The sequence below is a fragment of the Parasteatoda tepidariorum genome, chromosome 2, assembly GCF_043381705.1.
Source record: "Parasteatoda tepidariorum isolate YZ-2023 chromosome 2, CAS_Ptep_4.0, whole genome shotgun sequence".
NCBI lineage: Eukaryota > Metazoa > Arthropoda > Arachnida > Araneae > Theridiidae > Parasteatoda > Parasteatoda tepidariorum.
Window position 1 is genome coordinate 54,397,032 of NC_092205.1, and position 27,027 is coordinate 54,424,058.

The 27,027-nt window shown below is 26.9% G+C and overlaps 1 protein-coding gene across 2 annotated transcripts in view; it reads left to right on the forward strand.

The window, feature by feature from the left end:
• Positions 1 to 672: 672 nt before the first annotated feature.
• The window catches only part of LOC107454807 (ATP-dependent translocase ABCB1), a 117,829-nt gene continuing 91,474 nt past the window's right edge, over positions 673 to 27,027 (forward strand). The window contains exons 1-2 of one of the 2 annotated variants that reach the window (XM_071177585.1): positions 673 to 822; positions 10,447 to 10,598. In XM_071177585.1, the coding sequence (XP_071033686.1) occupies positions 10,574 to 10,598 (25 nt within the window). In that variant the 5' untranslated portion in view covers positions 673 to 822; positions 10,447 to 10,573. The remainder of the gene's footprint in view (positions 823 to 10,446; positions 10,599 to 27,027) is intronic. The other variant, XM_071177586.1, reaches the window with a different exon arrangement.

Consider the following 27,027-nt stretch of genomic DNA (forward strand, 5'->3'; position numbering starts at 1 on the left):
GTATCGATTAAATTTTTTTTTATTCACGTCGTTCCTAGAACGAGTATTCAGCAAGTATTTTATATAACTATACTGTATAAACAATAAAAGTGAAGGATGGTGTAATATTGAGGCTTAACTTATTGTATTAGTACACTAAAGTGTATTAAAGTATTGAATTCCAATAAAAATTAGATTCGTTTTTTCCCGAAGTAAAAAACTAATAAATTAATTTTTTTACGATTAAAAAAGTGTAAGCAGTTTCAATTTTCTATTAGCGGAAGTAAAACAAGGTGTTTTGTATCATTTTCTAAAGAAAAAAATATCAAGGATACTTAACCCGCCGATAATATCATAACTTAAAGAATAATTAAATCCTGACTTGTAATCAACTTCTCGAATTGTATCGAAGAATAATAAACAACTTATCTTTTTCCATATTCATTTCATTTTGATCGACTCGATCAATTAATCTTCTCAAAACTAAACGATGCAGTTCTTCCTTGTATTTTACTTACCCACCCTTTAGCATGTAAACATTATTTGTTTACCTAGAGGACTTATTCGAGCGGAAGCGACTAACAGGATACTTCAGGTAAGGCCGCTAGATGGCGGACACATAACCTTGTCCGAGATGTGTTGAGAGAAAGACTAGTTGATTGTGAAAGCAAAACCAAAAGGAAAAGAATCATTTTCTCTTGTGTTTTCTCGTGGTTGATATGTGAGAAGGGAAAGGTGATATTCGGCGGGTGATTTTAAAATTTCAGGAGTAACTGTGATTCTTTTTATTATTATTTTATTTATATTTAAAAGAAAAACAGTCTGGTTCATTCGTCAATAATAGTGAGTATCGTTCGTTTTACTTTGCAATAAAAATAAAATCTTTTAAGAAAATATTTTGAGTAAATGCCGGCTTTCGACATTCTTAAGAAATATTGTTCTTTGTTAAAAAAATAATTTTTTTTTGTAGAATTTTCTTTTATTCAATATGCATTCTGCATATTACTTTTTAATTTTATCGTACATTTTTTATCTTGCTTTAATTTTATCATTTCTTTTTTTCTTGCATTAATTTTATCATCTATTTATCTCATGTAAGCGCTTGAAAAATATGTTTGATCCAAAACAAATTAGTATGATTTGTATGTTTCTCTTAATATTACATGTATATGTTTGGGAGAAAATATTTTTTTTTCGCGAATTTTTACATGGTACAGTTTTTTTCTCCTTGTTTTACAAATATGCAATCAGCTATAAATACAATATAAGCTAGAAACATAGCAAAGATTTTCTTAATTAATTTTGAACTATGAATGAGTTTGCAAAGAATGTTCTAAAATGAACAAAGTATAAATGTTTTAAGGGTAAAAAACGCTGAAAATTTGTTTCATGAAAAATATTATTATTTTATTAGAAATATGAAGAAATATGATTAGAAATGTTAAGGGTATATACTGTCTTATTTATAAATACTACCTGCTTTAATTTTTTTAATATTATTTTTTTTTCATTTTTTACTCTTAAATTCTTTGCATAAAATTAAATTCTTTGCATTTGGTTTTTTTTTAATAATTTTTTTCATATATTTGTGTAAATCAAAAATTAAATGTATATCAGATAGGATGAAACTACTAGAACAACATTCTCTTAAGAAGTTTTTTATTTTTGCTAAACGAATAATTTAAACTTTATTTAAGTTCATAATTTCAAAATTTTGATATATTTTAAAGAATTTATGAATTTAAAATCATATTTTATTAATGCTCTATTAAAACATCTTACAACTCTAGAACTTTTAAATGGCTAAATATTTCATAAATAAAGGTATTTAAATAACATCAACATGATAAAAAAATTAAAATAAGTAAAACTATCAGAACATTATTAAATATTAACGGTAATTGCTCTTGAAAATATATATATTAATAAATTAAAATGAAAATTCAGTTCAAGAGCAAAATTTTGGCTTCCCACATTTTTCTCGAAAAATATGAGAAATTATTAAAATGCTAACAAATGTACTATGAGGAGCCGTGATAGCTCACGGATAGAGCGTTCGCCTTCCAATATATTGAACCGGATTCGAATCCCAGCGATGGCTGGTCGACACTAATTCCTTATTTGGCTCGACGTGAAATATCCTCAATGGTAGACGGATCATGGGCTAGAGTCCCCTTGCCGTCAGACTAACCGTGGGAGGTTTTCGTGGTCTTCCTCTCCATGAAACTCAAATTCGTTTAGTTCCATCAAAACATCTTCCACGAAGGCAAATTTCTCCGAATCCTTGATCCAGGAGTTCCCTTGTCTTCTGTATTGGGTTCAAAATTACAAGGCTATGGAGTTGTGCATTAGTAGTTGTAAACCCAAAACTTGGGTCGGCTGTTCAACGACAGTTATTAAAAAAAGTTACCATGAGGTGACCAAAAAAGTAAAAAGATGCGGAAAAAGTTTAAAAATATTAATTGCAAAAATAATGATAATTATTATAATAATTTAAAATTAAATAGTCATAAGAATTCAATAATTTCAATATCCTCCACACATCATTAAAAGTTATTAAAATGAGAAAAAAAAATCAGAAATGTTAACACGTCGTGTTTGTAAACCCCCAATAATATATCATTTTCAACAGAAAAAATGTGTTAGGGAATCTATTTATAAAATTTTTTAGTAAATCATTCTAGTGAATTAAAGTCACTTCAACAGAAGTGTTAGTAATATTTCTTTCTTCTAACAATAAGATTTTAAGAAATAAATTTTAATCTTTAAACATGATGTAATTGTATGATTTATAAAAATACTATAAACAATGATAGCAATTTTTTGATGTTTCTTGTACCCTAAATTTTAAAATGCTAATTTGTCAGTTACCTTTTTTAAATATGAAACAAACAATCACTTTCAAGAAATGTACCCGAATTACGATATAATATATATAAATGTTAGAAATAATATATATAAATGTTTTGTCTATCTTACTTTGGTTGGGGAATTATAAATTTATGAAAATATAAGGTTGGGAGCAAATTGAAAGGAATCGCAGAAAAAATTGCTTAATGAGCAATAACGAATAAAAGTTGAAACAATTCCTTTTAGATACTTAAAAATGCAATCATAAAATGTACGTTCAAATATGAATTCCAAGTGATTTCTACTAATTCAACTATTAAAATGCTCTCTTGAAACTACTTGCAAAAGCCAGAGTTTTGCAATTGCTATTCAAGTTCATTTCTCAAAAGATAGAACTTTTATTAATCTTGTTATTAAATTTAATCTATAAGTTTCAATATTTTAACGCAAAGATTTAAGATTCTGATAAGATGAAAAAGATTTAAAGTAAAGCAACCCTTAAGAGTCAACTTCGGGACGAATAGAACTTGGCGACTTATCAAGGCATTTTATTATGATGACTTTGAAATAAACAAAATTAATTTTATACGTTACTTTCTAAACTAAATTTTAAAAAAATCAGCATTATTGTTGAGTGATATGTCGTTTTCCAGCCTTGTTAGTTTGAAAAATTTATAAATCTTAAAAAAGAGAATTGGTTTTTACGTTTTAAAATATTTCTCCATATCTTAATAATTAATGGGAAAAAAAATTATGATGCGCTATATTTTTGTGTATATATCACATTTTAATGAAGGTTTTAATATTTACTATCGTAAGTTATGAAAAATCATTTCATAACTTACTCTTGAAATGAAATTGATATGAAAAATCATTTAATGACTTACGGTTGAAATGAAATTGATATGAAAAATCATTAAATGACTTACGCTTGAAATGAAATTGATATGAAAAATCATTTAATGACTTACGCTTGAAATGAAATTTATATGAAAAATCATTTAATAACTTACGCTTGAAATGAAATTGATATGAAAAATCATTTAATAACTTACGCTTAAAATGAAATTGATATGAAAAATCATTTCATAACTTACTCTTGAAATGAAATTGATGTGAAAAATCATTTTATAACTTACGCTTGAAATGAAATTGATATGAAAAATCATTTCATAACTTACGCTTGAAATGAAATTGATACTGAGAAATTGAATCCAAATGAGAGTTATTTTAAAAATCGCTTACTGAAAAATATTTTTCTTAATTTTTAATTTCAGTTTTAAGTATTGTTACAGTAATAGATAGTAAAAAATGCTTTTTTTTGTTTTAGTTTAATATGTTCTGTTCATATACGCCATTTTGAATAAAAAAAATGCATACACCATAGTAGTTAATCGAAATACATTTTTATTTAATATAAACTATAATTGCAGGAAATACTACTATAATTACAGGAAAACATGAAAAATATCTTAAAGTGATTGAATTAGAAATAATATGAATTTTTCTTCTATAAATAACTAACAATNGCACCAACCACAGTGGTGACGTGAAATATCCTCAGTGGTAGACGGATCATGGGTTAGAGTCCCTTTGCCGTCAGGCTAACCGTGGGAGGTTCTCGTGGTCTTCCTCTCCCTGTAACGCAAATGCGGGTTAGTTCCATCAAGAAATCCTCCACAAAGACAAATTTCTCCCAATCCTTGATCCAGCAGTTCCCTTTTCTTCTGTATTGGGTTAAAAATACAAAAAACAAACAAAAACTATCAAGAAATGCACCCGAATTAACACATAATATATATAAATGTTTTGTCTGTCTTGCTTTGGTTGTGGAGTTATAAATTTATGAAAATATAATGTTGGAAAAAAATTGAAGGGAATAGCAGAAAAAATTGCTTAATGAGCAATAACGAATAAAAAATGAAGCAATTCCTTTTTGATACTTAAAAATGCAATAATAAAATGTACGTTCAAATATAAATTCCAAGTGATTCCTACTAATTCAGCTATTAAAATACTATTTTGAAACTACTTGCAAAAGCCAGAGTTTTGCAATTGCTTTTCAAGTTCATTTCTCAAAGGATAGAACTTTTGTTAATCTTGTTATTACATTTAATCTTAAAGTTTCAATATTTTAACTCAAAGATTTAAGATTCTGATAAGATGAAAAAGTCCTAAAGTAAAGCAACCCTTTAGAGTCAATTTCGGGACGAATAGAACTTGGCTACTTATCAAGGTATTTTCTTATAAGGAATTTGAAATAAACAAAATGAATTTCATACTTTCTAACCTAAATAAAAAAATCAGCATTATTGTTGAAAGATAAGTCGTTTCCCAACCTTGTTAGTTAGAAAAATTTATAAATCTTGAAAAGGAGAATCGGTTTTTACGTTTTAATATATTTCTCCATATCTTAATAATTAATGAAAAAAAAGTTATAATGCGCTATATTTTTACGTATATATCACATTTTAATGAAGGTTTTAATATTTACTATCGTAAGTAATGAAAAATCATTTCATAACTTATTCTTGAAATGAAATTGATATGAAAAAGCATTTAATAACTTACGCTTGAAATGAAATTGATATGAAAAATCATTTAATATCTTACGCTTGAAATGAAATTGATATGAAAAATCATTTAATAACTTACGCTTGAAATGAAATTGATATGAAAAATCACTTCATAACTTACTCTTGAAATGAAATTGATATGAAAAATCATTTAATAACGCACGTTTGAAATGAAATTGATATGAAAAATCATTTCATAATTTACGCTTGAAATGAAATTGATATGAAAAATCATTTAATAATTTACGCTTGAAATGAAATTGATATGAAAAATTATTTCATAACTTACGCTTGAAATGAAATTGATATGAAAAATCATTTAATAACTTACGCTTGAAATGAAATTGTTACTGAGAAATTGAGTCCAAATGGGCGTTATTTAATAAATTGTTTACTGAAACATATTTTTTTAATTTTTAATTTCAGTTTTAAGTATTGTTACTGTAATAGTAAAAAAAATGTTTTTTTGTTTGTTTTAATTTAATGTGTTCTGTAGAAAATTTCATACACGCCATTTTGAATAAAAAAAAATATATACACCATAGCAGTTAATCGAAATACATTTTTATTTAATATATACTATAATTGCAGGAAATACTACTATAATTACAGGAAAACATGAAAATTATCTTAAAGTGACTGAATTAGAAATAATATGAATTTTTCTTCTATAAATAACTAACAATATAAAGCACCTAAAAAGAAATTAATTTCACCCAATAACTGAACTTACTACCCTTAACTAAATATAATTTAAAATCATTAAGCGTGACTAGTGGACAAGAAAACACACTTTTAAATAGCGCCAAATACGTGCGATATATGCCAAGGCCAATGTTCTTTTAAGCACGGCTGCTTGTCTAACTCATCAAACTAAATCTCAGCTATTAAGTGTTTCTTTTACTATGTCTATAACTGTAATGTTGTAAATTCCGTCATGAATTACTTGACTTGAGATTTGCATTTTAATTGCGTAAAACTAGTGTCAATGTCACTTGAAACTAGAAAAAAAACTTTAAAATAAGCCGCTGATTTCATTTAATTATTGTTTCTTGAAGAAAAGTCTGACTTTGTGACGTTTTTTTCCAAACATTTAAATACTTCTGAAGCATTTAAATTATGATAACGAAATTTTATTATATTGTATATAATTACACTTCTTGCTAAAAATGTATTACTATTTAAATAATGTTCTTGTATTATTGTTAATTACTAATGTTCTAAGTTATTTAAGATGGATTAAGGAAAAATTTTATTATTTATAATATTAAATAAAAATTGTTTACTTTTACTTATTATGAAAAATGTATAACGAATGTATGAGAATTTATATTTTAAAAACTTTCTTGTTCTAATTTATTACCACTATTTTTTTTTTTGAAAATTCTCTAAGAATTTAACCATATATAGCTGGTGTTTATGCCGATAGCTTTCTATTACCGGTTATGTAATTAGCTTAATAAGGTGCCATAATTATTTTATCATGTTAAAAAACATCCTTCTGCGTTTCTGTAAAATTGTACAACTATAAATAAAATACAAACCATTTCCAAAGGTTTTCAAATTTTAAAAATGACTCAGCCTTATAAACAATGTAACTTGTTAATTAGAACTATATTGCCAAATTTAAATCAAAATAACAAATAATACAAATATGGTTGATAAGTACTGTTGCTTCATGATTTAGCAAAAACAATTAACAAATCATTGACAAATTTATGAATAATACTAACCTGTGAGCTTTGATGAATCTCGAATAATGTTAAAATACTAAATTCGAACTTCTTTTTTGCACTAATTCATGCAAATTTAGATGACTGCTCAACTCGTTACTTCTTCATGTTCTAGTTATAAAGAGTTCGAATAAAATTGTTTCAAATAACAATTTGAAATGTATTAAAATATGAGTATATGCATTAAATGTAAAGCTTAAGCACAGTTAAGTATTACACAAAAATATGCGAGTTTGAAGAATACGAACTATGAGTACAAGTAAAAGTATTATCAGTTTCCTAAACAATATTAATAAATGCTTCTTTAATTTTCAAAACCATGTGTTGAAAAATATTTTTTATGAGGAATTAAAATTTTGTAACCAAGCATCAAACTAAAAAAACTAAAAACTTACTTACCTTTAACTATACTGACCAGATATTCTTAGTTGTAGTTTTTGAATTATTTATTTATTATTCAAATAAATTTGTAAATGTATGTGATTAATTTACTGCTGGAATAAAATGTATTGAAATGTCTTTAAATCGTGTCAGTTTGGTTTGGGTGCCTGTGCTAATCCTAAAATTTTGCAATTTTAAATTTTACATTTTGCAAAGATTTAAATGAAGCCGTAAACAATTTTCACTGATAAGCATTTTAATAATTTTACTCAAAAATAATAAAAATTGTAAAATGTAATATTTTGAAGCGCAAACGAAACGATAACTAAATTTCAATCAAGTGATTTTAAAAATTGTGCCTTTTTTGGAACTTAATCTTACGTTTTAGAGAGAAATAATTCGTGATGTTTTATTCACTTTTGCAACAAGTTTTTGCACAACAATATTTCGTAAATTTCTCATTTAGTATTTTTTGGCAATTTTAGTATTTTTTAATGTATAAAATGTAATTGTAGAATCCCCATCAATGTTCTTTTTTATTTTTTATGTTTTTTTCACGTTTTTTAATGCTTTTTTTATTTTTTATATTTTTTCTTTATTTATCTGCAAGTGAAAAAATCTCAAAATGTGAATATTTTTTGCGTTAAAAAACACTGCAGTATTTTAAATTGAAAATTATTTTACTAAGATGCTCTGTAACTGTTTTAAAATCAAAATTGTGTTATATTTAAACAAACGATTTCAAGTCTGCAGAAAGTTTTTAAGGAATTAGTTCTATAATACATGATTTAAGATAGAAGGAAACAAGATATATTCATAAATCTTTGATTTTAAAACATCTTAAAATATTTTTATCAAAATTTTTTCTTTTCTTAAATTAAACTGTTACGAGATGAGAGATAAATTAGGCATAAACGTATAAAGTGTTGAATAGATGTTATGGAATATTTTATCAAGTGTATTTCAGTATTTTAGTTGTATCAATTGTTGTCATTTACTTGTTAACTACATGCAAATATTTCATTTCGCACCAACTACATGCAAATATTTCATTTTGCACCAAACTGTTTAATACGTTTAATATATATTAACGTCAGAGTATTTAATAGATATTAAAGACAGAGCTGTATTGAAACTCATGTGCAGAAATTTAAGAATTGATAGAAAGCATCTAAACAAGCACTTTATTCCTTACAAGACATGGGGGAAGAGCAAGCCGTGATAACCACTAAGAGATACTCGTCACTGTCACCTGAAAGTTCGAAACACCAAATAGATAGAGCAAGTGCTAATTTCATTTTATTGGCACCATGAGCAGCAAACCATTTCATGAACACCTTGAGCAGTTTCGTATTTGGTTACTTCAAGTCATAGTGACGAATACCTCTTAGTGATTCAACCTTTGACCTCAACCCTAGTATGGTGAAAGTTGCTCATTTAGCTGTTTTTTATTACCTTATATTTCTGCCCATGAGTTTCAAAACACCCTGTTCGTTTATTTGAATACTTATTTAGGCAGGAAAAATATTAATATCTGACAAAGTAAAATTCAAATTTTAAGCATTTTCGAATATGCATGTTGTTGTCAATCTATGAAAAGCTGATCTAGTCATTGTATTAAATACCTGGAATATCAGGTTAAATAGGAAATGTGTGAATTGTTACACACTTTGCTTTTACGTATTTTATAGAATGACTAATTTTTTTTGGACAAACTATGCGATATGAAAGTTATATAGTTTGCTTACTCATTGTATGTATATTTGTTTGTTTTTTATAGTTTATTTTATAGAGTGCTTAGTAAATTATATTAATTTTATCGTTTCATACTTTGCCGGATTGCTTTATTTGCTCTATAGAATATTTAGACAATGTGGGGAATATTTATTTTTTCGCGCTTTGTCATTCGATATTAGGCATATTATTTAATGACTATTCCGCATTTCATACATATATACGATAGCATTTATATTAATACGTAGAATGTCCCTATATCGAAATAAGAACTTAGCTTAAAAGAAATATTGAAAGCTTCATTAAATAAAAAAGAACAAATAAATACCATTAGAATGTTTCCAAAAATAATAATAAACAAAGACAAAGAACTTCGCGCAGATCATCATTAGTTTGAGGAAATAAAAACGAATAATTTAGAGAGAAATAAGAACGTTTTAAATTATCCAATTTAGGACAGTCCGTCGAATGCAAACTTTTTATTCATTCATTATAGAAATTCTTTATATTTATGGAAAATAAATTCCGCAAAACTGTTATAGGTTTAGTTTTCGAAATTATCAATTAAAATTCCAAAGCGGAATTTTGGCAAGCTTGCGTTTTATCACATATGTTTGTTATATTTAAAATCGATTATATGCATATTCAGAATGTAATAAGAGAGTGCAGAATTGAAATGACCTCCGTGTGGTTTTGGAACACTAGCGGCGAAAAGACTCGTATCATATATGAAATTGTGTTCCATGAAGGGAGAATCACATGATTACATATACGTAATCACGATACTGAAGGGCTAAATTTTCTTGATTTGGACTCAAATAGGCACCAGGTGCCCAACATCTTACTGCCTCTGATAGAGCTGAACATCCAACCTAGATAATTCAATTACGAAACCATTCACAGAATTTTTCGAATGCATACTGTGTTGACCTTATGCACACTCACGTACAAATGATTTTAAAAACATTTTTACTAATATACATTTTTTTACACATTATATGATATGTGTCTTCATGAACCATATTTGTTAACATAGAACAGCTAATTTTATATGTTAGGATAAAACTGGCGATTTCAAAGTGTTCATATATTATTCCAATTTATTTCAGCATTATTTTAAGTTTTTATTTATGGTGGAGGTTTATCAATCCTAAATAATATTGAATATTTTAAATACCATAATTTTTTTTCAGAGTTTATAATGTTATAAAAGAAAGAGTTTTAAAAAGATACAAGCCACCTTTGTATACTTAGAATTGAAAGTAGCAATTTCAACCATTAAATCCTCAAATAATCTTTCAAGACTATCTGCAAAACAAAATGAAGGGTTTCTATAAAGTGAAAGGTAAGTCTTTAGGTTGTATGGTGTATGGAAATTTTTTATGGTGATGGTGCTGACATTGGTGATGGCAGCCTAACCATTCGTCTGGTTTTGGAGCACATTAATATCTTAAAAGTGCTGTATACTAATGAAGATTTATTTCAACCCGTCTCTCAAGGGCATCCAAGAAATTCTAAAACAGTAAAAATATTTAATAATACAATACTGAATACATTTATTTTAAAAATACATTTAAAGAAATTCGAAATATTAAAAATGCAAAGCAGGAAATTTGCACAAAAGTATGAAAAACTTTTGAAATATATTAAATTAAGGAGTTACAAAATTTTGTATGTGGCGAAAGTTATGTGAGGTTCACATTAGAATTCAATTTTGGCGGTGCAAAGTAAAATATTATGCTTTTTTCAATTTAATAAATTAATAAAAATGCGAATGGGTTATAGATTTGCATTATTTTCTATGCATTTTTTAATCTCAAATATTATGGGTTACTTTTTCAGTTTTTATGTGCAAAAAATGTTTTTGCTGCAATTTTTTCAAAATGAGAAATGAAACTAATATTTTTTTAGTTTTTTTTTAATCATTTTAACTACTTAAATTTTCTGCGCAGTTTAAACAATAATGAAGTCATCATATGCATGTGTAAAGTATTACCAATTTTTATTCAAAACTACGAATAATATTTATTTAATAGCTTTCCATAAAACGTTCATGACTGATGTTGGAACTAGGTTAAATTAATATTATGATCGCAATTAATCACTAGAGCAAACTTAATGCTTTTTCATTTTTAAGCAATTACAAAATTTATATTCGAATAAAAATTTTGAGAAAAAAAAAGTCGAAATGTATTTCAAAAGAAGTGGTCGGAGTTGACCAGTTTTTTCTTATGAAAAGATCTAAAAATTTAAATAAACAATTGCAATTTTTTGCGTTAAGTAACGACTGCAACTTTAAAGCATCGAAATCATAAAATGTGTCAGAGAAAAGTATGAATGAAAAGATGTAATTGGAAACAATAACAAAATTTAAAATGACAACAAGAATTTAGGTAAAATAAAAGTTTTCTGTATGACGAATAATTAAAGTAAAAAATTTTCTCACATTTTTTGTTAGATAAAAAAACTTTAATCGAAAATAACTTACACAATATGCAAAATATAACTTACACAATTACAGAAAAATAATAGCGCCTAAAAACGAACGTAACTTTAAAGCATCTAAATCTTGAAATGTGTCAGATAAAAACATGTCTGGAAAAATGTAATCGAGTTCACTGACAGAATGAAAATGACAAGTTTCAATGAGAAGAATTTATATAAAATAATAGTTTTCTGCATGGCGGATAATTAACGTAAAACAATATTCTCCCAGTTTTTACACAAAAAACACACTAATCGAAAATAATTGAAGAAAGTGACTGCGCCTAAGTAACAATTGTAATTTTAATAAAGCATCTAAATCTTGAAATGTGTCAGAGAAAAACATGTCTGAAAAGATGGAATCGGGCTCAATAACAAAATTAAAAAATAATCATAAGGAAGATGTCTTCCGGCTTTTTTTCTTAGTCTACTTTCTCATCAAGTTTCGTTATGATCTCGATTTTCTTTCTCTCTTCTGCGTTTTTACGTCTTTGTTTCTTCTCATCAGATAAAAAATTGTCGATAGTGAAGTTCAAGGTTTTTTTCCAGCCTTTCTGAGTATGAATTAAAATGTTTAAATTAGATTTGTTTTAAATTGTATCGCAAAAAAAAGGCAAGATTTGAAACTTACTTATAAGTCAATATTTTTTTTTTTAGATATCATAAGTGATTTTTTCAGTATTTATTTTATAAATAACTTTTTTACGTGAAACAGTTAAACAAGCTCCTCTTACCACATTATTTAAATTTCTACACGAAATTTCATAAAATCTTTAGTTCAATTTTATTTTTTATTTCCTTTGAGGGAGAATATTTAGATAAGACTTGCTTCAAATTATATGCATAAAGAAAGATAAGACATTAAGTTAACTTATAAAAATATTTTTTCTTTTTAAAAATCGAAATATGATTTTTTTTTAAATTTTTCTCTTATAAACTTCATTTTTCCCCCAATAAAAGTCTAAGAGTCATTACTGAGAAAAAATATATGGTTAAAACTAGCAGATTGTGGTAAAATTTACCATAATTCTGACTCTATGAAAACACCAAAAAATCTCTCTAATTTGTAACGAAGGATGGTTTAAAATAATGTTGTAATATAATATATATGATTTAAAATTATGTTGTTATATAATTTATATGATTCAAAATAATGTTGTAATATAATATATACGGTTTAAAATAATGTTGTAATATGATATATATGGTTTAAAGTAATGTCATGGCTTAAAATAATGTCAAAATATGGTTTAATAGGTTCATATGGTTTGATAAAATATGATTTTAACAATTGCAACTCAGTGACTTTAATCACTGAGCTATCGCGGCCAGGATCATCAATAAGTCAATATTATTTGATATGGATTTAATGATATGGATATAATTGTACACCGCTAACGCTATTTTATGGAGTATTCAATGCAAAATTGTTATTTTTATTTCTAATTAATTAATTTTTAAAATGTCAATGTTATTGCCAAAGGAATAAAATCTATTATATGTTCTTATTTTATGTAAAATAGTATCATAAGTCTGTTTGTATAATACACGCTAAATATTCTGCACAATAAAAAAAAAGCAAAAATTTCGAAAGAAAAGTTATTTTGAGCTTTCAACTATTTCTTAAATTTTACTACTTTGAGTTCTGTAAATAAGAACGTTTTCGAAGAGAAATCAGGACAAAACTAAATTTTATCAAAATAATTGGTCGGTTAATCCACATAAACCAAACTCCTTAAAATAGGAATAATTCTCAAATTAATCTAATCGAAAATCTAAATAAATCTAATCGAAAATCTAATAATTATCTTAGAAACATGAATCTTGGCATTCGTATTTATTGTACTTTTAATTCCCTCAAAATTTTTTTACATCACATTATATCCCACCATGTTTTGCATTTGCAATCACTTCATTAATATAATTGCTTAAAATATAACGAATACTAATATTTATTAACGGCCCAAATAAAAATGTGTAAACAAAGCTTCGCTATTCGAGGAATACGACACAATTGTTAAGAAAATAAACTACGAGTTTCAATAAATTCTTGCCTGTCTCATAAACTTATTTTATCAATGAATATGCCCTCAAGTTGAAAGCGTTAAAAAATAATTGCTACATAAATTATTAAAATTTATTTGTGCAAAAGTATCGCATTTCAAGAAATGTTTCAAATGAAGGAAGTTATCGACCGTTTGTGGAAGTCAGCTAATATTTCAATCACGTTAACTGGATCTTTCTCACAAAAATGGGTCATTTTTGTTGAAGCTCTTTTTTCTCAGAGCATCAAGTGGTCAGGGTATGTCACCAAAGGCGCCTCGGGTGGGTCCTAACAAGTTCTGAGTACTTTTTACTCTCTTTTTTTGTTATTCTTAAGAACGAGTTTTTAAGCCAAATGAAAATAAGAACAAAGAAACATTACTCTTTTGATAACACCTTTGAATATAAGTATGTAATTAAGACAAAATAAATATTTTTATGACCATTGAATTGCGTATTTAGAAATAATAAACGTGGTGTTATAATAAATATGATTCTTAGCTTCGTAATGTTAAAAGGCTTCCAGTCTTTATTATTTACATATTATTAATAAGAACAAATTATTTTTAAGAACTGATTTTTGCGCCAAATGAAAATTAAAATAAAGAAATAGTAATTTTTCAGTTAAATGAATGACTTTAAGTATTTAATTAAGACATAATTATTATATTTTATGAATAACTAGTTTAATACCCGTTGTTCGCACGTTGTGCAAAAAGTTAACAATCAAAAAATAATTGCTAAACAACACTATGAAATCGAGCACAAATAAGAAAGACATATACCGACGCTAATAATAAAATTAAAATACTTAATTTGTTTTATTATTATTTTTGTCCTCTTCCCCGTGGCTTTACGTAATTAGACTAACCCAAATACGTTTTTAGAAGTTCATCCCGTCATATTAAAGATTAACTGTGATCAGAATATGATGTTGTTGCTTGATACCAACTCATGATAGTCAAAATTTAGCATAATCAAGTGATTATCTCTGGTACTTATTCCATTTGAGGACCCATAAAAAAAATCTCTTTCCTCAGTATTTATATTAAAACTGCGCAGTGTTGATGAAGTTTTAGTAGGTGTCAAATATACTGATTGCGTCTTTGTCAGTATATTTTGTAACTAGTAAGACTGCCCCAATTACCATATTACCAAAAGTGCCTATTACCAAAATTATTTAAGCAACATTGGCCTCAATAACAGCATATTGACATTTTACGTTTCTATTAAAAAAGTTAGTACCATTTCTTCATTAATTTTGCTTTTTAGTATAGTTTATTTTTGTTTAAATTACCACCTATTATCAAATTTAATTAAGTATCTTTAGCTTCATTAATAGTTTGGCAATTTTTTACGCTCCTCTTTAACTAATTAGTAACATTTCTTCCTTACTTTACCTTTTAGTACATAGCTAATTTTTTTACTTCAATTAGTATCTATTACCAAAATTCATTCACCATCATTGGCGTCAATAAAAGTTGGCGACATTTTACGGTTCCCTTATAAGAATAAAGACATTATCTTCATTAAGTTTGCTTTTTAGTACAAAGTTTGTTTGTTTTTTTCATTTGGAATTTATCAACAAAACTTGCATCATTGGCGTCAAAATTAAGCATCATGCTGATATTTTGCGTTTTTACTAAACAAAGTGGTTCCATCATTTCTTCATTTATTTTGCTTTACATAGCTTTTGTTTAAATTAGCACCTACTACCAATATTAATTAAGAATCTTCAGAAATACTTTGGCGATTGTTTATGCTTCTCTTTAACGAATTAGTAGCATATTTTTTATTATATAGCTTATTTTTTTACATAAATTGGTATTTATTACTGAAATTAATTAACCTTCATTAGCGTCAGTAATAGTACAGTGACTTTTAATAGTTCCCCTAAAAGAATTAAGTTTGTTAAGTACATTATCAAAATTAAGGTTGAGTTTTAGTACATGTTTGTTTTTCAAATAGAATCTTTTAAAAAATTAAGCATCATTGATGACAATAATAGCTTGACGAATTTTTACGCCTCTCCTAAATGACTTGGTACCATTTCTCTATATTTTTTTGTTTTTTAGTACAGAGCTTATTTTGTTTTATTTCTATTTGTACCTGGTGCCTGAATTAATCGAGCATCATTGACGTTAAAAATAATGTGGCGATTTTATACGTTTTTCCTTAACGAATTAGTTCTATTTCTTCATTAATTCTACTTTTCAGTAAATAACTTTCTTTTCAATTCAAATCAGTTGATTTTAAAGTTTTATTTTTAGTTAAAAACTTTTTCGAGGCATAACTATAAACAAAATAAACACGTGGTTTCAGTTAATTTAAGAAGAGGCGTAGTCCGCCTATGCTTGCATGTTCACCTTGATAGTTATGTTTTTCCGGCATAACGAATAAAAAGTAATTAAATAAAAATAATTAAAGAAAAATAATTAAATAAAAATAATTAAGTAAAAATAAATAAATAAAAATAATTAAATAAAAATAAATAAATAAAAATAATTAAATAAAAATAAGCTAACAAACCTCACCTTTAAATTAGTCTGCAGTTTTATTTACATTTTTTATACAATGAGAAAATTCCCTTTTTACAACATCTCTCGTAAGCGATCTAATTAAAAAAAAGTTTACATTTTTTTGGATCGTGGGTTAAAATTGTCCCTTTCATGCATTGTTTAAATTTCAGATAGCTTGCATAAACGGTTCTGGAGTTTCAAGAAAGACAATCAGACAAACTCTTCATTTAATTGTTAATTGTCTTCGTCCCCTGCTCACTGACACTCCTGAACCCCCCAAGATTGCTAAGCAATTTCATATGTTTTGCTATACTCCCTTCACTCGCAACTTAATTACATTCATTTGAAATGTGTTCTTGCTTTTACGCAGTTCTCAGTTCTTAAGAATTTCAATTAGTTATTAAAATGTTTGAAAACATTTCCTCTTTAAAATTTAAAATTTCTGGTCAATAATAATTTATTGAAATAACGAAATTTAAATAGAAATAAATGTCATGTGATAAAATAAATTTCAGAAATAAAACAATGATCACACTTTTGAAAAACAACATGTACGACGGCAAATCTCCCACGCATTTTTTCAATGCGAAGTCTTCTGAACTCTCATTAAAGCTTTCTGCTACCCTACGAACACGTTTTTTTAATACATTTAAAAAAATAAAACAGCATAATAGTTATTTTTCAATAAATAACAATAACAATGAATAAAAACAATATTATTGAATTTGCATTATTATAATTAAAGCATAATATAGGACAATTTGATATGAACTATTCGGTTTTAATCTTTATATCCTTTCCAACTTATAGCTCAGTTTGTTTCGATTTTTCGTTGTCCACGCGAGAAAAGAATTTTCGTTCAGAAATTCGTAAATATGTATATTTCCGCTTTAATACTTATGACAGGTCACACTCTTGATATTTCAATTCTCCATTGCCAAAGCAAAAGATAAATGAAAACTTTCTTCGTTGTCGTGTAAAATATATATGTATAAATATATATATACAAATAATATTTCAGAACAATTTACACATTTTCTGAACAAAGATTCTTTATTCTTAACAAATTTACAGCCTTCCGAAAATTTTGACTCTTTTAATACGCGACATTAACAATGTTGTCATATTGTATTTGTAATTTCTGTAGCAGTTTAATAAGGGGTTTAATATTATAACACATTAAAAAATTATGTATTATATATTTTATAATTATGTATTTTATAATTATGTATTTTTTAAGTACACGGCTCCCACCTTTCTATGAAATTTACGAAGTTGACGTCATTGAACAATGCTGTAGACGACTAATGTACTTTTCTTAGAGTGCTAAGTACTGATCGTACCGTTTCTTTTTCTATCATTCACGGTTAAAATGAACAGTATTTACAAATACTTTACAAAGAAAAAATCTTTTTTTTTCTCAAAAAATTATAATCAAAAAAGAAGTCTACATCTTTCAAGCATTAAAAAATAGGTACCCATTCTTAAAAATCACCAGAGAAAAAGAGTACAGAAAAGAAATCGCGAGGTTGCCAATTACGAAATTGAAAATAAAGAGGAAAATAAAACAAAAGTAGAAAAACCACGGTAACCAAGAAGTACTAATCAGGGTAGAATGCATTTCCAACCACTATAAAGAAATAGTGAGGAACTCATATCAATAACAAGGGAATCAACATTTATATTAAACAAGACTCCAGAGCATTAAGATAAGCTGATGTGGCTAGGGTGAACAAAACTTCATCGTTAACAAAATTAAATAGCTGCCCAATGTTCCAACAATGAGCGGTAATAGCTGATTTATCAAATTCTTGATAAAAGACGTAGCTATCGTGTTCAAGACAGGATAAACATAAAGTTCAATACACAAGGAGTCTAATACCAGAAAATAAGAAGAAAAATTTAATAACGTTTTATTATATATAACTGTATGTGCTAGAATAAAAAGCTGTATATCGTTATTAAAATATAACCATAAGTATATTCTTGAAAAATATAACATTAGCTTTTAAGCACGAATGATAGAATTCAGACGGAACATTATTAGTACGCACGTACCGGCTCTAAAAAATGAAATATTTAAAAATGCATTGAAAATTATGCAAGTAAAAATTTAATTGTGGAAATTCAAGCTTCAAAAACATAAATCTTATAAATATTTAAAAGAATTCACTGCTTTAACTCCTAAATAAATAAATATCTTTTATATTTTAGTATTCTTATTACCGTCAGCCCTTTTAAAAATCATTAAAACGTACCGGTTCCTAAACTTTTTGAATCTTTTTTTTTAAACAGACTTAAAAACATTAAATTAGGAGCTAGTTTCACTTTTAAATGTATTTTAACAGCTACAGTTTTCAATTTGAAGTAGAAATTTCTTTTAAAATAATATAAAAATAATATTTTTTTCACCATTTATTATAAACATTAATATTTTATTTACCAACAACAAACACTTTGCCTCACCTTATATTGTCGGTTTTTTCAGAGAACACGGTCAAAAAAAAATCTTATAAATAGAATTATAACTGTAATGTATACATCTAAATTTTCGAAACAACAAATAACAATTAGATATAAGGCAAGAAATTGAAGAATTGCAATACTACATTTCTTTTTAGCTAACATAAAAAATGTTCCACTTCATTGCCTTTTCTTTACTTATCTAATAAAGATCAAAACATAAATAATTTTCGAGCTTTCTAAATGTGTAGAAAATATAAGATAGCTTAGTTTTTTCTCTTTTAGCTTTTTTTACGTATTATTCACAAATCATTATTATTCTACATGCATAGCATGGCATTTCTTTGAAACTAATACGCTTTATATTACCTCAAAAAGAAGAAAAAATTATTTACATTCTGATTCCTGTAACTCTTGTTTTAATATTATAACATGAGAATATCTAATGTATATAATTCTCTTACGTGGCTCCCAAATTTTGGCTGTATTTCTTTTCCGCCGGTGGCAACGCTTGCTTTGTTTTGTTTACGTTACCATTTCTCTTACACGGTGACAAAAAAAGCCTCATTACAACTCCCCGAATGGCAACGCTAGAAAATCGACCAATGATTGCCGCTGAAAATGTCACATGCCAAATCTAGCTGAGGTGGCTCAACATATAGCGCTTTTAAAAACGGAAACGAAAATAACCAGAGAGCATCAGCTGCGGCAATCGCATACTATTAAGCTTGGCAGAAGTGAGTAGTCTTTGTCGATAGATCTCTATTTTAGTATTTTGTCGAAAGCGCTTTTTTTCACGAATTTATATATTACGAATTATTATCACGAATTATATCACGAATTATACTATAGCACATTTCTAATAGGTTTAACGAATTGCAAGTCATTTATTTGAATTCAAATTTATTTTAATGACTTAGTATTTAATAAAAAGATGTAATTTTTTTTAAAAAAAAAATTTATATGGATTTGAATGATTGCTTTGAATTCTTAGAATTTTGTGCATTTGCAATGTAGCTAAGTTAGTAGCGAGCTTGGTTTGCGAAGCAAACCACATAAGATTGCGTAGCAATTTTCGGTGGGTTGGAGAGCGTTAGCGAGCAGGGGGCGCAGCCCACTAGTAATTTAAATTTCATTATTTCAAACGTATATTTAGATTATAGTATTTAAAAGTAATCTTTGTATTAAAGCCTATTTACGCCTAAATTTTTTATATACCGTGACGCAAAAAAGCTTCTATAAAAAAAGTGGTTATTTTTTTTAAAACTAAATTATGATTTTTCTTCCATTGGCTGCTATTTGATTTTTAAAAAGAATAAAAAATGTTTTCTCGGTGTACAAGCAGTCATTTTTAAAATAGGATGAATGCTGGTTGGATTCTCATAATTCGCGTGACGTGTATGTCACGTGACTGACAAATAATTCGTAACAAATTCATGATAAATAATATGAAAAGTAGTTTTCTTAACTTTAATTTAATAAATAAAATCTTTATATTACATTAATAATAGAACATTTAATAAAAACTTACTTTTGTAGCAGTCAATATAGTGAAAAAATTAAAATTCATTCGTCCAGCAGGATTTGTTTTTTAAATGTTTCTAATATTAAAAATCGTGATCTTGTCTATTTTTCTAGCATTTATATATTTTTTATTTAATTTTAAATAATACAAGTCTAAGCTCTTCATTTAACAAAACAACTTTTGTAATATTTGAAAATAATTTGAGAGTCAAAAATTCTATTTACTTCTTACCATTCCTTCATTCCAAAATTTATTGAAGTGAATTTACCACTCATACTAAACTAGATTTCTGAAGTCAGGTAAATAAAAAATTCTTTTAATGAATTTGTCATCCATTCTATTTTATGTAATATGAATACTTAAAAAATATTTGTGTTTATCTCCTGGGATTTCGGAATTCTTTTTTATGTACTGAAATTATACAGAAAACGTTTATACCAAGCATGAACACTGAGAAAAAACGTATGGTCAAAGCTATCTGAACATCGTAAAATTTACCGAGTGTCTGGCTTTACGGGAACCCCAAATAGATCAGAATTTTTTACCGCAGAGCTTTGGTAATAATATTAGTAAAATTAATAATAAAATATGATTTTATAATGTGTGACAAAATTTGGTTATTTTATCTTCGATATCTTAGAGCATGGCATAAAAATCATTTATTCGGTTAAATCTGCTATTCAGTTTTGTATTTTTTACTAAACGTACAGTAATAAGAACTATAATTATGAAAACCAGAATTTCCATTAAACCGTTACCACTTGAATGGAAAAAAATGACGAAATGACTGCATTAAATACCGTACAAGTTTTGTATTTACCAGAACACGGTAATTTTACCAGATTTTTTTCCTTCTTACAACTTAATTTCCTCAACCAAAATCCCTCTTCGATAAAAAAAAAAAAAAATAATCACCACTTGAATAAAAAAAAAAATTAATTACCACTTGATACCGTTACCGCTTGAATGGAAAAAAATGACGGAATTACTGCATTAAATACCGTACAAGTTTTGTATTTACCAGAGCACGGTAATTTTACCAGATTTTTTTCCTTCTTACAGCTTAATTTCCTCAACCAAAATCACTCTTCGATAAAATAAAAAAAATTACCACTTGAATAAAAAAAAAATTAATTACCACTTGATACCGTTACCACTTGAATGGAAAAAAATGACGGGATGACTGCATTAAATACCGTACAAGTTTTGTATTTACCAGAGCACGGTAATTTTACCAGATTTTTTTCCTTCTTACAGCTTAATTTCCTCAACCAAAATCACTCTTCGATAAAATAAAAAAAATTACCACTTGAATAAAAAAAAAATTAATTACCACTTGATACCGTTACCACTTGAATGGAAAAAAATGACGGAATGACTGCATTAAATACCGTACAAGTTTTGTATTTACCAGAGCACGGTAATTTTACCAGATTTTTTTCCTTCTTACAACTTAATTTCCTCAACCAAAATCACTCTTCGATAAAATAAAAAAAAATTCATTAAAATGTTTATAAACAAATAGTTTCCTCAGAAACTAAACCAACTAGTTTTTTTAACGTCAGAAAAATAATCCTTTTTTTTATTATTATTTAAATCTAAATTAAATTAAATGATTCAGTAATAATAAAACCAATTCAATGCGCTGCGGCGTAAAATTCTGACCAAATGAATATACCTGATTAAGAAAAAAAAAAGAACTTCTCAAGGATCTAGCGCTCGATACAGCGGACGTGATTCGAATGTTCATGTCCACACCCCATTGTGCAATGCTACAACCTTCAAAGTCGGCATTCGCAAGAAAATATCCCTTCGAAATTCCAAACTTCTCGGTAGATAGCCGGAGTAATTTAGTTTATCGATTTCGAATGTGGAAGATTTGCTGTCGGAAGTTATTACCTGATGCAGAGATATTTATCAGATATTTTTTCCAACGAAAAGGGAAAGTCTATCCTTGAGAGGGATAAAAACTGGGTTGCAGGGGGTCAGGGAGAAAGTTGCTGGAAATTCATTGAAACACGCAACTTCTGAGAAAAGTGTTTTTTGATATATTTTAGGGGTAAAAATGGGATATTACGGGGTGCGGCGGTAAAGGGTGAGTGAAGGCAAAATCTAGGTTAATTATATTAGGTTCTTCTCTTGTCGGTTCCCGCGACCTAGTATTGGACTTTATTACAGAACAGCAGACACAGATTTCGGAGAAGGGGCTTTGGACGTGAAAAATTAAATATTGCATTTTTTTTCGTAATGAATAAATGCATAGCATGAGCGTCTGTTAACATTTATGCAGAGTTCTTATTTTTTTGTATAAAAATAGTATTTGAATGTATAATTAATGAGAAAAGAACTAACTCGTTTCCATTCCTAAAATACTAAAAATGAATAAAATTCAATGTTAAAAACTGAAATTGATTTTAATGCTTTGTTATTAATAGTAATTTTTCTTACACGTAATGAGTTATGAATGAATAGATTAATTATTGGAATTTTTAATTTTAGAATAATTCATATGCGCCTAAAAGGGACTTTTCGTTTTGGAAATAGTCTTTTTTAATGTATTCTAATGAACCTTGTAATTCAAAGTACAAGATAATATAAAAACTAAAATCTAAAATTATCGCGCGAAAAGATGTTACAAGGTAAAAATAATATCAAATAAATAAATCATTTAAAGAATAAAGTACATAAATATAAATACTAGATATATAGATAAGTAATAATAGATAGATAAAATAGAGCATAAGTATAAGTCTTAAAATTTTAAAAACAAGTATTTTAACTATTGAGAACAAAACAATATTTTTAACATTACATTTTTAATTTTTTTTTTTTTTAAGTCTTGAAAATTCTTCTTAATAAATAATTCTAAGAAGAATGGAAAAACTAAACTTATTTAAAAAAGGTTTTTTGTAATTTTTTATTGAAAATAAAAATAAAAAAACGGATAAGTTTTGTCCTACCAACGATTTATCAAAAGTAGGGTTAATATAAAGAATACATGATAGAATATATGACAAAATATTACCCCTAATTAGTAGGGTTAAGATATGCTAATATAAAGTATGCGATCCAAACAAAAGAGATCTCTTTTCTTTTGGATTGCATACTTTACAATCCTCGAGGATTTGCTCATTGTTTTAGCCGTACTTTTCGTTTAGCTCGTCTGAAGCGAAAACTCACCAAAAAATGCAAACCTCCTCCAGGGTTTTTATTTTATTTTTTTAATATTTTTATTGTTTTTTACCTTATTTATTTTTTAAAAACTGAGCAAAATGGACGTGTTTAAAAAAATTAAATTAAATTAAAGAAATAAAAAGTTGCTGAATTTTCATGCACCCGGCACACAAAAAACTACTATTTCAACCTTCAAATGTGTTTCTCAGCTCAAATAAAAAAAATTTCGGACAATAATGTATAAATGTCAACCTCAGGTAAAAAAAAAATTCATTTTATAATTGAAATCAAATTTCATGTGCTTATATTTTCGACGTAGTAACCTGCTGAATATTAATTTAATTTAGTTTTTTTCTACTTATGTTAATATTTTGCTAAGAAAATCCAATTTTAATATAATGGTTTGCAATACACAAGAATGTTTTGCGGTTAAAGTTAAAACCAATTGCGTTAGGTTTTTCCGGTAAGAACAGCATAGACCGGTTTTTATTTTTTTTATTTTTTAATGTTTTCCGGTAACATCAGTTTCGTCGAAAACCTTTTCTTTAGTAAAAAGATCTATGTATTCTTCTTAAAGATGCTTAGTGGACGAACTAATCAATATTATATTTCAAGTGATAATCGTGAGTACAGATTATTAATTTTTTATTTTTTTATCTATATTCGTAAAAATATGGAAAATAATAAAAATAATGAAGGGATTCTCATTATTTAAGTAGTATTAGGAATTATGTATGCTTATTAAGAAACTGCCAATTTATTTTTCAAAAATATAAAAAAAAACTATTGAAGTGCTAATTTAATAAGAAATACTTTAAGCTGAATTGCGGTTATGAATATTTTTCAATTAAATAAAAGTTGGATATCATGATTGAATAAATGTCTTGTTTGAGAAAATAAAAAGTTATAAGAACTTTATGTCTATAGGGGAGAGTTGGGACAATTGTAACAGGGTACGATTATTAACAGAACCAAAATTTTGAGTGTCGGGTTCTAGATTTGGTTCCTAGGAGGCGCACACGGTGTATTTAATAAATCTACATGTACACCCCTGCTGACAACCATTTTTATGTACTTTTGAAAGAGTTACATCACAAAAGATACTTTCACGCTACGCAAGTACTTTTTTTAGTATTAGAATATTATATTGTAACAAAGTAATTTTGTTTAAACAAATAAAAATTATTAACCGAATATGTAAGTGGACACCTTAATTAACATTTCAATAAAAAAAATTTGTTTTGTTAATTAACTAGCAATGTTTTTCACAAATGAAGCTGAAATGGCGTCTTGGGGACGATTGTAACAATAAGTAAAGGGACGATTGTCACAGCTGAAAATAAATAATCTTATGCTTACAAACCATTACTTAACTCTTTAAGAACCACCAATAGTTTCCCATATCAATTTTATTATGTTGGATATGCATTATTTTATTTGTCTCCTTTTAAAATTTTTATCTCCTTAAAGTTAAAAGTTTAACCCTTTAGGTCTCTGCTCACTATTATTTTTACTCCTAAAATATCACTACTATTTTGAGCAACAAAAAAATATATGATAATATGCATAATTAATGTTTTAGTTGAATTTATGAACTGTTACAATTGATCCCGTAAGTGGGTACAGTTGTAACAAGTGCACGACTGTCAAAAATTGTTAATAACTAATATAATAACATTTAAAATAAGGTTTTTTTTTCTAGCAGAGAATAGTCTACTTTACTCGTCTGTCAATTAATACTAATAATACATTGGATTTTTTGTTAGTTAAAAGTAGTCAAGTAAAAAATTTTACAATTGACCCCACTCTCCCCTACATATAAAGTAGCATAAGTAAGTAGCATTTAGTTGCATAAATAACGTATACATAATATACATAACGTTAACCTCATTTAAACTTGTTTACCTATGTTGATTTCGAAAAGCTCAATGTGTTAGAATTCGATTTGATTTCATTCATAGTTAAAAAAATACTGCTTCTAAAAATGATTCATGAAAAGCTACTTTTAGTATGAAAAAAAATCTAAATTATCAGTCATACATGAGTTGTCAATTAATGTTCTTATATCCACATGCATAATGATAATGATAATAGCTGAAGTTTTTATCACTTCGACTTTCATCATTTGATGCGTAAATAGAGGTCATAAAAATATTTTATCATGGATAAGTGCAATTACGTTCAAACTTTTTTTTCCTTAATTAGAACAGGAAATTTCCCTGTCCTGGAAAATTAATTTATTTATATATTAACAAATAAATTAATTTATTTTTATTTCATTTTTGTAAAAAATTTAAATATAAAGAAAAACTGTTTTCTGCAGCAAAGGGATATGCAATCTATTGCATCACAATGTTGTTTCAGAAATGCTACAAAGTCTTATTGATCTTAAAATTTTACTTTTTTTCTATCCCTAAATGCACTATTTTCACAATTTATATATTTTTCGTTTTATTATAAATTTATTTATAAAAAATATATACTGTAATGCTTTAAATATATAACTTTTATTCGTAAATGTATAGGAAAATTGTGAGATTTTATTAAAAAAAATATAAATTATTAATTGAATATGTCAGCATAAGGTGAATTATAATGTTAATCATCTTAAACTTTACTGTTATACTTCTGTATTATAGTGTGTCTGTAAAAAGGAGTTCTTGTAATAATAATTCATTGAAGATTTTAATGAGTAAATTCACCGCATTCTTGCTTTTATTACCAGTAATGTAAATATTTCCAAAGACTACCTAGTCGATTTATAGACTGCATAAAATTGCACGGTAATGTAAACAATAATTTATATTTGACAATTTGTCTAGACAATTTTTATAATGTCAACATTTATGCATTAGTTCAGGTATTAATAGATTAAAAGTAAAATTTTAAACGCCAGACAGTATATACATTTCTTAGGTATTCTACATATTTGCTTAAGTATTCTACTTAATATATAAATGTATTATACAAAATGCATGCATTTTGTATTATACATTTTCATACTTTCTTGTTACTTTTTCAAATTAGAATGAAGTACACTGGTGGACAAAATTAAGAGATGGAAATCCAAATATCTCAAATATCTCAAAAAATACTGAATATAAATAAATGAAATTTGATACGGATATAGCTTGTTCCATGATAATAAAGTATGAAAAACAAAAATGAAAGTGCCATTCACTGGTAAGACCTATTGCCAATAAATCCAATGTAGTCTGAACTTAAGGATGAAAGATGACAATAAAAGTGTGGCTTGTACAGTGTGTGTTGCCTCTAGTATGGTGTATGGTCACCCCTGACAGACAGACAGCATGCACGACGAGTATGCATGCTGTTAATAAGGGAATTAAGGAGGACTTGTGGAAGACCCTCCCATTCTTCCACCAGAGCAATGTTTAACTCCAGAATGGTTCTGGGGGGAGGTTGGCGCATCGCAATAGCTCTCCCAAGAGCATCCCAAGCCTATTCAATAGGATTCAGGTCAGGGGATTTGGCTGGCCAATCCAGTCGTTGAATATCCTCGCTTTCCAGATACTCATCAACCATGAGAGCCCTATGTGGTCGCG